Source organism: Sinocyclocheilus rhinocerous, unplaced genomic scaffold (assembly GCF_001515625.1).
Source record: "Sinocyclocheilus rhinocerous isolate Xijiao unplaced genomic scaffold, SAMN03320098_v1.1 scaffold99, whole genome shotgun sequence".
NCBI classification, from domain to species: Eukaryota; Metazoa; Chordata; class Actinopteri; order Cypriniformes; family Cyprinidae; genus Sinocyclocheilus; species Sinocyclocheilus rhinocerous.
In genome coordinates, this window is record NW_015670981.1 from 79,793 (window position 1) to 94,258 (window position 14,466).

Consider the following 14,466-nt stretch of genomic DNA (forward strand, 5'->3'; position numbering starts at 1 on the left):
CGCTGCACTTATGAACTTTAATATGCATTATACAGAGGCAAGATGAAAAGAAAAAATACTATCTAAACTTTTCTAAAGACAGTAAGTTCCCCTCAGACATGCATTCATATAAACTCCTACCCCTAATTGAATCGCGATTTGTTTAGCATCTCAACCGATTTGAATCGTCACATATTTTCTACCGGCTGGCGGTTAATCGTTACAAACCTACTTACAAGCTTACTTTTTTCAAATAACATTCACTTGAGATTTAATCAGATAAATAGCAGCCATTACAACTTTTAGACATTTTCTAGTCATCCTCGTCTGCTTTTAGGGAAATCATTATAAGTCATTATATTTTTGTTTGGCAACGTTGAGAAAACGCAAACTGTAGCTGCATTAAGAGAGAACGGAAGCTTCCGCCAACCACTTGCATCAGCAGTGCACTGAACAAACGCATATGCGGTAATCCTACTATGGTTAGAGCCCACCTACCAACGTCTGCCTTTCAGAAAATGAGTTATGAATGTACTGGCCAAACATTACATCACCCAATTAAAATTCATGAGCCGGCTGTTAAGGTTTAGAATGTCTCCCTTCACATTTCAGATGCTTCCTACATCCCTGAATTCAATCGCACTTACAAATGATTGTTTTAGGAATAAGACTACATTCACACATGCTCACTAGATCCTTTTTATAGTTTATCGTTTTAAGGGAGTTGCTCACCATCAAAAAATGGAAATTTGCTTAATATTTACTCACCCTCAGGCCAAACAAGATGTAGATGGGTTTGTTTCTTCATCAGAACAGATTTGGAGAAATTTAGCATTGCATCACTTGCTTACCTCTGCAGTGAATGGGTGCCGTCAGAATGAGAGTGCAAACAGCTGATAAAAACATCACAATAATCCACACCACTCCAGTCCATCGATTAATGTCTTGTGAAGCAAAAAGCTGCGTGTTTATAAGAAACAAATTCATTATTAAGACGTTTTTAACTTTAAACTGTTGCTTCCAGCTAAAATGCATGTCCTCTATCCATAATATTACTTTTTACAATGAGCTTGGATTTTCTTCACAGGAGGAAGCGTTATTATAGATTATGGACTACAAGCAATGGTTTAAAAATAAAACGACTAAATGATGGATTTGTTTCTTTGTCTTGCTTCACAAGTCAATAATTGATGGACTGGAGTGGTGTGGATTATTGTGATGTTTTTATCAGCTGTTCAGACTCTCATTCTGACGGCACCCATTCACTGCAGAGGATCCATTGGTGAGCAAGTGATGCAATGCTACATTTCTCCAAATCTGTTCCGATCAAGAAACAAACTCATTTACATCTTGGGTGGCCTGATGGTGAGTACATTTTCAGCGAATTTTCATTTTTGGGTGAACTATTCCATTAATTCTGACAATTAACAAGAGCTCTTACTTGTGACAAAACCAGAAAAGGCCCAGTTGATCCATCCTCCAATCAGAATCATTGGCAGCACATTGGTCAGATTCCCCTTCATCATGTCCATCAACGTGCTGGGGTCTGGGACCGGTTTTCAGGCATAGTTATTGCAGATCTTATAATTATAATATAGTAGATCATTTCTTCTATGCTTAGGATGTTAAAGTAGCTCTTACCGGTCATGGGGTTTTTGGGGATCACCTTTCTTTTGACCTTCTTGAAGAATCCAGTCTCAGGGTTGTTGAAATAGTGTTTTCTCATGGCAAATGACTGAAATGAGACAGCGTCATTGATCAGTGACACAACCATGTGAATGGAGTTTTATAAGTTTATTCCATGCAAATATCCTGGGAACTGTAATTCATGAAGTAATTAATACCTGTTTGGGAAGATATTTTCCATTTTCTCTCAGGATGCGGCTGCGCAGCAACACCTGGCTGTGATTTAAAACTAATTAATACGGATAAATGTATATGCATTCACAAAATACATTTACAATGATTATGTATGAACTGCAGCAGTTGCAATTCTAAAATATTATTCCCTTAAAATATTTCCTGAAGCTCCAAGTAATTAAACTCTTAAGAAGAACTTGCCTAGGATTTAATACTTTTTCAGGAAATAAGACGGATTTCCATATATTGTAATTGGGACAAATTTAAAAGATCTGATGATCAGGTTTGGGCAAAATTGAGGAATTTAGGAAATGTCTCCTTTTCAATTCAGAGGATTTTGCATAATTAATTATACGTTGACTCCCTGATATGCAGAATACATATTTGCATACAGTATTTCTAAACAATAATGTTCAATACTGCCAATATAATTCACTCGGCAATCAAAACTTATTTTAATTTTGCCAAGACAACTTTATAAAGATAAATACTGACAACTTTTTTTAAAAATTCAAATCAATTATAAATTTTTAGTACATTTTTTTTGTGTTGAATATAATTAAACAATTGAATAGATGGAATTTAATTCATCAATATTCTGCCAAGACAAACTATGTAAAGATAAATACTGATATATTTTTTTGAAGTTAATTATTATTTTTTATTAAAATGAAGTATTGAATATAATGGAATTTTATTAATGTTTTTTAACATTATTAATTTTTTGCTATCTTTTTTTAATAGAATTACAGTATTCTACATATTGTGAGTTTGATAACATGAATTAGTCATCTCACCTGTCAGACACCTGCTGCAGATCCACTTTCTTGTCGTTATGAATCAGCTGAGTGATGTAATGCCGCAAAACTCCGACGAAGAATGTGATGAAGACTATGGGCAAAACAACCCACAGGCGAATACTGGAGTCTAGCAGCAGCTCTGGGCCTGCCATTCCTACACCAAAACTATCCTTTACAACTATCTGTACTCAAAACGCTGACACTTTTAAAGTTTATTATAATGCTCAAATTACGACAAAGTGAAAAGTCAAAGTATGGTAAAACTACTGCACTTTTATACTACAGTAACGGCGCATTGCTGCGTGAACATGCGCCATATGCGCAGCTGCTTTTTGACCTTTGAACTAGTAGTGAGGTCCGATTCGTGAACGAGTCGTTCTATTGAGTCGGATCTTTTAATGAAACTGTTAAACCGATTCACTAAACAGTCTGAATGATTCAAATGCGAATTGGACCGAATCAGTCTGTGCGCCACTCAAATGAATATGACTTTACTGAAGGAAAAATATGTATTATTGATTTGCTTTTGTTATTACGGAAATTTTATATTCGTCAAACTAAATGGAGTAACTAAAAACTCAATTTTGCTCATTTTCAAACAGCCTTTAAAGTTTATTTAGAATTTGTCAAATAAAAAATAAAAAAATCGAAAAGCCCAAAGAACGGTCTCTGCTGAATTTAACATGTTTGTGATGCCCATTAATTTTTTATTTCTCTTTTAACTTATATTTTCTATTTTATTTAAATTGTTTCCATTTATACTTACAAAATGTGTAAATGTGAGAAATATGTCAAGAACTTGCTGTTGAATTCTGTAATTTTGAAAGTTCAATAAAAAAAAGAGTCATCATTGAACCGAGTCTCTTTTGAACATGACAGTTTTAATAACACATATACACGAAATAGAGATAGTTTAAATAATAGTGAGTAATGTGTGCATAATACCTTTAGTCAAACGTTTCAAACATGTAATATACCATTCGAAGATGTCTGGGATCAAGTCATAACGTAAAAAAAAAAAACACTTTTTAACGCGTTCCTTGAGACCATAAAGACTGTATAAAAACAGACGAACTGTTTCAAAGAACCGATTCGCAGAAATGAGTCGCATGTCCCATCACTACTTTGAACTATGACATATTTACATATTCACTTATGTTTTATTATGTGTTTATTTTTTTTTATCACTAACCGATAGGTAAAAGTATAGCTAATATATGAAATATATATATTTTATTAAAAAAAAGTAGCTGACGCCATTTCCGGTTTCGAAGACGTTTCCGTGTGTATCTTGTAAACAAGTAGGGAGCCACGTGACAGGCTGAAGGAAGGTTTAGCTTCACACAGTCGAGCATTTTCTATTGAAACAAATTCGTTTGTCAGCTGCAAGCTTTTTACCGCTGCACCAGCCCAGCGAAGGGGCTGTCGATCTCTGATGCACGTTAATATTAGAAACATTGACTACGATTAAAATAAATATCGCTGTATTATAGTCGTTCTGCAACCATCTTTTTTCATATCATGACTCCTGGGGCGCCCGTTATTAATGAAAAAGTCTTGCAGTATGAGATATTTATCAATGAAGTATTGAAACGAGACTTACAGTAAGTATCATCGCTTGATTTTTAGCTTTGGTGGAACAGCTGCAATAGCAATGCTTTTTTGTTTGTACCATGGTAATCCCGTGATTTCTTTAAATATGTACTATCGTAATACCATGGTATTATTTGAAGTACCATTGAGTTCCACATAAATGCCCATTTTACATGATAACGTATATGTATATGTTAATCTCTCTCTCTCTCTCTATATATATATATACAGTGGGTACGGAAAGTATTCAGACCCCCTTAAATTTTTCAATCTTTGTTATATTGCAGCCATTTGCTAAAATCATTTAAGTTAATTTTTTTTTCCTCATTAATGTACACACAGCACCCCATATTGACAGAAAAACACAGAATTGTTGACATCTTTGCAGATTTATTAAAAAAGAAAAACTGAAACATCACATGGTCCTAAGTATTCAGACCCCTTGCTCAGTATTTAGTAGAAGCACCCTTTTGATCTAATACAGCCATGAGTCTTTTTGGGAAAGATACAACAAGTTTTTCACACCTGGATTTGGCGATCCTCTGCCATTCCTCCTTGCAGATCCTCTCCAGTTCTGTCAGGTTGGACGGTAAACGTTGGTGGACAGCCATTTTTAGGTCTCTCCAGAGATGCTCAACTGGGTTTAAGTCAGGGCTCTGGCTGAGCCATTCAAGAACAGTCACAGAGTTGTTGTGAAGCCACTCCTTCGTTATTTTAGCTGTGTGCTTAGGGTCATTGTCTTGTTGGAAGGTAAACCTTAGTTCCAGTCTGAGGTCCTGAGCACTCTGGTAACACACTACGCCACAATGGACTGAAATCCTGCAGCGCCCGCAAGACCCCCCTGCTCAAGAAGGCACATGTACAGGCCCGTTTAAAGTTTTCCAAAGAACATGTAAATGATTCGGAGAAGGCTTGGGAGAAAGAGCTGGGGTCAGATGAGACCAAAATTGAGCTCTTTGGCATTAACTCGACTCGCCGTGTTTGGAGGGAGAGAAATGCTGACTATGACCCCAAGAACACCATCCCTACAGTCAAGCACGGAGGGGGAAACATTATGCTTTGGGGCTGTTTTTTATGCTAAGGGTACAGGATGACTTCACCGCATAGAGGGGCGGTCCCAACTGCCTTAAGATTATTAACAAGCTCCTCCCGTGTAGTTCGGGGCTGATCCCTCACCTTTCTCATGATCATCCTTACCCCATGAGGCGAGATCTTGCGCGGAGCTCCAGACCGAGGCCGATTGATGGTTATTTTGTATTTCTTCCATTTCCGATTAATCGCCCCAACAGTTGTCTCCTTCTCACCAAGCTTCTTGCTGATGGTCTTGTAGCCCATTCAAGCCTTGTGCAGATCTACAATCTTGTCTCTGACATCCTTTGACAGCTCTTTGGTCTTGCCCGTGGTGGTGGGAGAGGTTGGAATGGAAGATACAGATTGTGTGGACAGGTGTCTTTTATTCACCTAACGTGCTGACATTAGGAGTAACTTCTTAAAGTGGCAGGACTAATCTGTGTTCCACATGGGCACATAACCAGTCTGTGGGAGACAGAATTCTTGCTGGTTGGTAGGGGATCAAATACTTATTTCACTCACTGAAATGCAAATCGATTTCTAACCTTTATATAATGTTTTTTTTTTTTTCTGGAATTTTTGATATTCTGTCTCTATACGTTAAAATAAACCTACCATAAAAATTACAGAAACAAAAATTATTTAAAAAAATATTTTTTTTGTAAGTGGGCAAACAAATTTTCCCCACTGTATGTATGTGTGTGTGTGTGCGTATATATATACAGTGGGTACGGAAAGTATTCAGACCCCCTTAAATTTTTCACTCTTTGTTATATTGCAGCCATTTGCTAAAATCATTTAAGTTAATTTTTTTTCCTCATTAATGTACACACAGCACCCCATACATATAATAAATCTGCAAAAATGTCAACAATTCTGTGTTTTTCTGTCAATATGGGGTGCTGTGTGTACATTAATGAGGAAAAAAAATTAACTTAAATGATTTTAGCAAATGGCTGCAATATAACAAAGAGTGAAAAATTTAAGGGGGTCTGAATACTTTCCGTACCCACTGTATATAGATACAGATATAGATATAGATAGATAGATAAATTAAATTATTTGCTACTATTTTAACTCTGTGCTCTGACAGGAAAGTATTGGAGCAAAGAGATGCTGTGTATGAGAAAATAGCACAATACCTTCAGCTGAAGAATACAATTAAAAGCATTCAGGTATTTTATCTACTAAACCATATTTTGTTTTTTGTTTTCTTTGCTATGTAACCTTGCCTGTCTCTATTTTCATTTGTTACTCCCTGTCTCTGTCGTTTTCTTGCTCTCATTCTGTATTGAGTGATGTGTATAATATGTTGCTTTTGCTATATTTTATTCATCTTTAGGAAACTGACAGCAAGGAGCTCAAAACAGATGTTGACCTTGGCTGCAATTTCTATGTGCAGGCTCACGTGTAAGTATTGCAAGTCTGATGTCTGTGTACTGTGCGTCAATGCCTCTGTCTAACATTTTAAAAGTCAAACTCATGAAGGATTCATTCCTTTTTAGACCTGATGCATCAAAAATATATGTGGCAGTTGGATTTGGATTCTTTGTCGAATTCACACATGCAGAGGCTTTGAAGTTCATAGAAAAGAAGACGAATCAGCTAACGGAGTAAGAGATCATTTGGTTTTATCTTTTGGTTTTTGATTGTTTTGAAATGTGCATGTTTGCCGTTTTTTATTGTTACCTTGAGATGTTCAGATGTTCATCATTATTTGAATATTTCAGGTGTACTGAGGTCCTTACCAAAGATGCAGCAAAGATAAAGGCCAACATCCGCATGGTTCTGGAGGTACAAATCATTAGTTTACTTGCTTGTCGTTTATTTTTACATTTTTTACAAAATATTGTGATGCTTAAAAAAAAATCTGTTTTCATAGGGATTGAGGGAATTACAAGGTCTGAAAGATCTTCCAGAGGCCAGAAGGAGAGAGGTGTTTTAGTACAGTACACCAATCACAGCACAGTGTATTTAATTTGCACATGACTGTAATGTTTGTTTCAAACAATGTGAATTTTATGGCAGTCCATTTTAGAGGAAAATTGCCTTTTAACAGGTTATACTGTTGTTTTGAAAATTTTGCTGAATAAATTGTAACATTTTCAGTACCAACCATCAGTGGCATTGTGATCATTTTAAATAACTATATCACTGTACACACAATACATTAACACATCGCCTTTTTAAACCTTCATATAACATTAGACAGTCTATATGAAATATGAATATGTAAGAGGCTTCTCTTGATTAGACATATCAAGCAAATTATTAATGAGATTGTATCATTGTAAATAAAGTCGTGTGATTTTTAACTGGCTCATAAATTTTTATTTTCATAAAACAAGACTTCTTACAGAAATAAGAATTCTACCATTAATTTAATTGATTTCAGCAAGCCACAAAATTACACTATGAAGCCAATCTTTCTAAAAATGAAAATATAAATGTGTTGGAAAAAATTAAAATGTGAGTACGGATTGATTCTGGAATAAAAACTTTAGCTCAGAATCAATCTACTGTAATTGAAAATAATCTACAAATAATAAGAACACAAACTATGTATAGATTACCCTGTTCACATAATCAGTTCTTCATCCTTTCTACAAGTATGGCATTCGATAAAATGCTTTCAAACTGTATGTGTGCTTCCTTTGGGATTCAAGATTGCACCTTCAATGAATTGCGTGGCAATTAATCGATCATTAATGGCACTTCTAGTTTAGCTGTTCTGATTGATGAAGACAGTGGTTAATTTAAAGTTTCTGCAGCATCCGTGTGATGGCTACTCTGTCACACTAGTAACAGTTGCCATGGAAACTGGATGTTGAATTGTGGCAGCACTGTAAGACTTGGTTCCTGAAATAGATTATTTTTCTTTGTACAAAGACTCACTGCCGCATTTGGGCACAATGACACACTATACAATCATTATAATGTGACATTGTCAGCACTGGCTATGGAATTACAGATTTTACATTTTTAAATTATATATAATTCAGGATTTCGATGGAACTTTCCAATGCATCAAATAAAGGATTGTTTATGCTTCCTGTATTATTCTATTACATATGCACTATGCATGCTTGACATTATTTTGATTATACACTATGCCAGGGGTTTTCAATCTTTTAGATGCCACAGACCCCCAAATATGATCATCTTCGTGCGAGGGACCCCAATTTTAAAATTGAAATGCAGCTATATGCTTTTCTGTAGAAAGATCCCATTTGTACTGTAAAAAATGTGTAAAATATATTTAGCATTATTACATTTTTATGATTATTATAGTACAGTAGTTAAAGTTTTTTTTATCCGCTAAAAAAATCTATTTAATATTTTTTTTTTTTGATTATTTTTGAAATGTATCTAATTATTTTTTTTATTTATTTATTTAATTTGTACATAGTTTTTCTCTAAACTTTTCCACGAACAAGCCCCCCCCCCGCTTGTCAGTGTGTGTCTTGAGAGAATTTCACTCGACCTTGGTGCTGAATAAAAACCTCTCTCTTCACTAGAAGACAGCAAGACACAAAAGTTTGTCCTCTTTCATTCATTTTGCTCTACAGCCGACCCACGTGATGCCTGTGCGGTGACGTCACGGCCGCACAGGGGACTCGCGGACCAAAGAGGTGGAGTAAAAAAAAAAAAGAAACAAGTAGTCGTAGTCGTAGTCGTAGTCGAGGCGTTCGTGGAAACAGGAAGCAAAGAGGGGGAAAGCCAAGCAGAGGTTGTTGTTACAAAAAAAATTAAGAAGGGAGCGCTCTGTCTTTTCCCTCCCAGCTATTTTGAGCTCTTTAAACTAACAGTGCAGCCGCGGACTTTCAGTCCGTTGCTTGGACACGGCTGAAGGAGAGAAGCTCGCGCGCTTCGCGGACCAACGGCTACCTGATCAGGGGTGTCGGTTTATTTGCCCTCCCTCACCGTCCACCACACTGGAATTAACCCCACCTTACTGATACCGTATTATTTTAAAGGCAGGGCGTGCCATTCCACCTTTTAAACGCGGCCCTGGTTGTTTTACTGGAGTATTTTGGCGTTTGAAGAAGTCTTCAGTCTGTCTGACAGGAACGGTGCAAGCGCAGGCAGCCTGAGCTAACGCGAGCTAGCGACTTAGCTGCTAATGTCAACTAACATGGAGGGAGAGGTGCATGTGTTACATAACAACCAAACGCAATTAAATCACCGACTTTTGACACCCAGCAAGCACAGTTATGGACGTGAATTAATCTCCAAAGAATAAAACGGCCCATAAACACATTTATTTGGCAGAGATGGAGTCGAACCCGCTGATCAGCGGTAAGTTGTATTCCACTTCAAGGAGGTTGGACATGAAGGAGTGATTGCATTCGAGTTGAATAAAGTGCTCGTTAGTCAAAGCCAAATGCATTTACAACTCGCTCTGTTATATTCACATTTCATTTGTACACGATGCCTAATCCTGGCGTAAGCCAGAACGTTATGTTTAAATCAGTGTGATGGTCCAAAAACTATTAAGAGACCGTATAAATGAGTGGTATTGACACTTTATTTTGGTCAGGGTGGGTTAACAAAACCTGTAGGAAGCCTGATGCACTTCAACTGTGTTTGAGTAAATGTTTTGCAAGCCAAATGTCTGGCAGTGTGTCCACATGCTGCTGTTTCGGAATGAAATAGAATGTTTGGCAGACTTGTTTGCCTCCTGGTTATTTCTGATCTAATCAACCATTAAACGAATATAATTTTAACAGAATAACATTTGATTGTTTTATTGTGCATTAAATATTTAGATTTTGAGTGTCAGAGCTGTCAAACAAGCTAGTTTGAGGGTGGATGTTTGTTCTTGTATTTGGAAAGAAGGTTTATAAATAAAACCTAATAAATGATTTATTTAATTATAAATAAGTTATTATCATTACTATTATTATTCACTCCATTTTGTATAATGTCAACAAGCCCTTTATAATTACTCTGAAAACTTTGATTCAAGTGCATAAGAACTTGTTTGAATTGAACATGATTGTGCAATGCATATGTCAGCATTTCTTTACTTTGTGTAAAAGAAACCAATGTCATCTGATATTAACCAGCAGACCTCATGTAAACCCAGAGAATCTGGGTGAACACATTGATGACCCATCATGAACTGTCCTGAGCCCCATTTAATGCAAGTGTATGTGTTTATTAGGGATTTGTTTGGTAATTTAGCACTGGATTCATTCTGCTCACATCACAGTCCTGTCTGGCTCTCTCTTCCTTTGGGATTGCAATTCATTCATTGGCTATAAGTCATCATGCAGTCTGAGAACTCAAGATAATTGACTATTGAGCATTGAGGTCCCCGAACAACCTTAAGGCAATAAGGTCTGATGGGGAAAAACAGATCTGTGTTGTTCAGTGCCGGTCTTTGTTTGCTTTTCTCAGATGTACAGGCTGATTTATGAGGCATTAGACCAAGGCAAGCTGTGCAGTGTTAGTCCCTTGATTAGTCATACTGGAGCTCTTCAGCTAGAATGTAACACTGCAAGGAAAATTATAGGGAATAATTAACGTGTAAATAAGAAAATGTGCATCTGATTCTTTGGTTCTGGTTTCACTATGACATTTTTATCTTAATACGTTGATCCTTTGGTTATTTTAATCAGTATATTCTGATGCCAATTTTTTTTTTTTATAAATCACTGTAGTATATGTTATTTTTATGAAAGCTTCGATGTGTTATTGTGCTGTTGGGGAAATCAGAAGCTGTTTGTTTTATTGGCCTGAACAGTTCAGTAGATTCTGCTGTTACGGCTGCCTTTGAAACACTTAAAGGGGTCATATCATATGATGCTGCTAAAAAGAACAGTATTTTGTGTATTTGGTGTAATGAAATGTGTTTATGCGGTTTAAGGTTCAAAAAACATTATTTTCCACATACTGTACATTATTGTTTCTCCTCTATGCCCCGCCTTTCTGAAACGCGTAGATTTTTACAAAGCTCATCGGTCTGAAAAAGCGAGGTGTGCTGTGATTGACCAGCTATCCAGTGCAAAGAATATCTCTTTGGATTTGAGACTTTAGTCTTTGCAACTTTACAGATCTTCTTTATGCACCAAGAGCTTGTAACACTCCAAAGAGAAAGGAAAAATTGAAATCGCATCATATGACCCCTTTAATAATAAAAAAAAACATAATTTATTATACTGCTACATTACAGAGGAGATGTTACTTATTTTTTCAAACCGTTGACTTTGCTTTCTCAATGGCTGTTTATTTAGGTAAAGACCTATAATAAAATGGTCTGTTATGGAAAATCTATAGGCTAGTATTTTCTAATCCACTGTTTTAATAAAACTCTGTACTTCAAAACTAAAACCAGTCATTCTTGTCAATGTTGTGATGATGAAGTGAATTTTTTGACATCACAATATTGTAATGTACAGTATAAAATATAGGTAACTATTAATTTTCAATCTGAATAGTTTATAAAAACATTGAATTGTGGAGATAAGAAGTTGCTATAATAGAGGTAGGACATGTATAAAAAAGTACTTTAAAGGCTGTTAAATATTTTTTGTAATCTAATACTGTTTTTAAGTTCAGATGTTTAAAGGAATTAGGGCTGTGCGATTAATCGAAATCGTCATAAAATCGCGATTTGAGCATGCGCGATTTCTAAATCGCTTTATAGCACGATTTTCCGCGCCCCCGACCTCCTGCAGTATGCTATCCGAACCAATCAGAATGCAGCGCGCCTAAATGGAGCACGAGAACAGAACAGACCGGGCGGGCATACAAACGGAACGCCAGGTAAAAGAGTCTATTTCTGCTGTGCTGCACACGCTAAATTAAAGTGACAGCACATTATTCGAGGTAAAAAATAACATGGATTGACACTGAAATGTAGTAATTACACCATAAATGCATATAATTAAAGTCACAGTCAGCACATGGCTTTTTGGCTAGATTTAAAACAAGGAAAAGTGCACTTTTAGATAAGGCAATAATAGATGGCACTCGTGGAGGAAGGAAAACAAAGTTATATTTATTGAGTTTAAATGTGAATATGTCTATGAAAGATTGTATTACTGTACTGTGATAAAAGAGAATCACAATGCTGAAAAAGCATTTTCAGAAACTTTGAAATCAAAATAATGGAATATTTTGTGTTTGTGGTAAACAAATCTATTTCAACATCTGAGGCAACGCCACAAAGAGCTCTATTACCAATGGCAAAAAAATCCCTGGACATGGGATTTATTTATTTATATGTCTGTTCTAGAGACATGTTACAGCTTTTTGATAAAGCTCTAATTGGTTTTCTTTTGGAAATATGTTTTAAATTCACACAATGCATTTATGACTGTAAAGCATGTCTCTGTGTGTCAAAATCGTGATCAAAATCGAAATAGCAAAATTGATCAAAGAAATCGTGATAGGTTTTTTTTGTCCATATCTCACAGCCCTAAAAGGAATCTGAAATCTAAAATGTCCAATGTTGATCAATATCATTCAGTAAAACAGTTATTGATCTTCTTAACGGGTATAGACCTGATATTATTGTTCATCTATAGAAAATGAAATTTTGCTCAGATTTTTGTGTTCATTTTACAGTGTAGTTGCAGTTGCACAAGTACTTAAGTAATTTTGGTATATTTCCTTATATGTTTATTACTAGGCATATTTTTGAATTGGTTTAATGCATTTTTAATAGGGATGTAATGATTCACTCAACTCACGATTTGATTCGATTCATGATTTTCATTTCATGATTCGATTCACTTTTTTTTTTTTTTTACAAAATGAGATTTAAGACAAATTATAAATAATGCAGATTCATGCTCTGCCAGCAGGTGGCGCTTAATGCGTTTCCCTGGTTTCCGCTGTAAACAAAGCAGCGCTGCACTTATGAACTTTAATATGCATTATGCAGAAGCAAGAGGAAAAGAAAAAATACCATCTAAACTTTTCTAAAAACAGTAAGTTCCCCTCAGACATACATTCATATAAACTCCTGCCCCTAATTGAATCACGATTTGTTTAGCATCTCAACCGATTTGAATCTTCACATATTTAAATCGATTTTCAACTGGCTCGCGGTTAATCGTTACATCCCTAATTTTTTATGAATCTCGTCATATTGATTGCTTAAAAATAACAAGATATGTATTCAGGCAAATCTCAAATGTAATATTTTGTGGATGATTAACATTCAGAGTTACTCTCTTTTCGCTGTTATTGGTCAAAAGACTTTCAATCCCTGATTTGTTCTTTATTTGAAGAAAATGCCAACTGCTAATAGTCTACATGTTCTCAATGCATAATTACTGTATGTATATCTAGTCGGAACATTAATGGAAAGTGTTACAGAGATGTCTTCAGAAAAAAATTTTTTGTCAGCCTGTATGGAAATGAGTAATTTCAGCAGTTTGGGGGTCTTGCAGTGAGATGTTGGTTTGATGAGTAAGTGTGTATAATGTGCTAAGAGGACAATATGACATCTAAATCCTGAACTACAGCTTTGTAAAACCCTCTGTTTGCCTTAGTGTGTGTAGCTGTACAGGCTGCCCACAGGATATTCTTTTAGAATGACACAATTTTTTAAAGGGGTCATATGATGTTGCTAAAAAGAACATTATTTTGTGTATTTGGTGTAATGAAATGTGTTTATGCGGTTTAAAGTTAAAAAAACACATTATTTTCCACATACTGTACATTATTGTTTCTCCTCTATGCCCCGCCTTTCTGAAACGAGTCGATTTTTACAAAGCTCATCGGTCTGAAAAGCGAGGTGTGCTCTGATTAGCCAGCTATCCAGTGCATTGTGATTGGCCAAATACCTCAAGCGTGTGACAGAAATGTTACATCCCTTACCATATTGTGATGCCGTGTCCCGGAGCGACTAGACAAAACCAATAAAACCCATTATAAACGAGGCATTTGTTTTACTGCTAATGAATGCACTCACTCAGCTCGTTTTAATGATTGTATAAATTAATGAGATTTTATGTGCTGGGTTAAAATGAAAACAGTTCCCTTCATTGTCATCAGCAATTCACTGCAATTTATTTGCTTCAGTGTGCTTAAAGGGTGGTGGGGTATTTTTTATTCCTTAGAAACTGTTGCTTAAATGCTTTTATCATGGTGATCGTTTCTAAGGTGTTGCTTATGAGTTACGTAAATGAAGGGGGGGGGGGGGGGG

General features: G+C 35.8%; 3 protein-coding genes across 3 annotated transcripts in view; 2 read left to right on the top strand and 1 right to left on the bottom strand.

Annotated features, from left to right (window-relative positions):
- LOC107734524 (ER membrane protein complex subunit 3-like) overlaps positions 1-2,989 on the bottom strand; it is a 5,960-nt gene extending 2,971 nt beyond the window's left edge. The window contains exons 1-4 of the mRNA XM_016546500.1: positions 2,637-2,989; positions 1,824-1,881; positions 1,621-1,714; positions 1,421-1,525 (exon numbers count right to left, since the gene is read on the bottom strand). Coding sequence (XP_016401986.1) covers positions 1,421-1,525; positions 1,621-1,714; positions 1,824-1,881; positions 2,637-2,791 — 412 coding nt within the window. The 5' untranslated portion in view covers positions 2,792-2,989. The remainder of the gene's footprint in view (positions 1-1,420; positions 1,526-1,620; positions 1,715-1,823; positions 1,882-2,636) is intronic.
- Positions 2,990-3,916: 927 nt separating this feature from the next.
- LOC107734525 (protein UXT-like) lies at positions 3,917-7,531 on the top strand. The gene is made up of 6 exons (XM_016546501.1): positions 3,917-4,243; positions 6,397-6,478; positions 6,646-6,713; positions 6,809-6,916; positions 7,034-7,097; positions 7,186-7,531. Exons 1-6 carry the CDS (start codon positions 4,161-4,163, stop codon positions 7,246-7,248), a joined length of 468 nt encoding a protein of 155 aa, XP_016401987.1. The 5' UTR covers positions 3,917-4,160; the 3' UTR covers positions 7,249-7,531.
- Positions 7,532-8,973: 1,442 nt separating this feature from the next.
- The window catches only part of LOC107734500 (ETS domain-containing protein Elk-1-like), a 19,300-nt gene continuing 13,807 nt past the window's right edge, over positions 8,974-14,466 (top strand). The window contains exon 1 of the mRNA XM_016546472.1: positions 8,974-9,602. Within this exon, the coding sequence (XP_016401958.1) occupies positions 9,578-9,602 (25 nt within the window). The 5' untranslated portion in view covers positions 8,974-9,577. The remainder of the gene's footprint in view (positions 9,603-14,466) is intronic.

Coding starts and splice junctions, on each gene's coding strand:
- LOC107734525 (XM_016546501.1), top strand. CDS start 4,161: ATGACTCCTGGGGCGCCCGTTATTAATGAAAAAGTCTTGCAGTATGAG. Junction 6,714..6,808: donor TTCTATGTGCAGGCTCACGT/GTAAGTATTGCA, acceptor ATTCCTTTTTAG/ACCTGATGCATCAAAAATAT. Junction 6,917..7,033: donor AAGACGAATCAGCTAACGGA/GTAAGAGATCAT, acceptor TGAATATTTCAG/GTGTACTGAGGTCCTTACCA.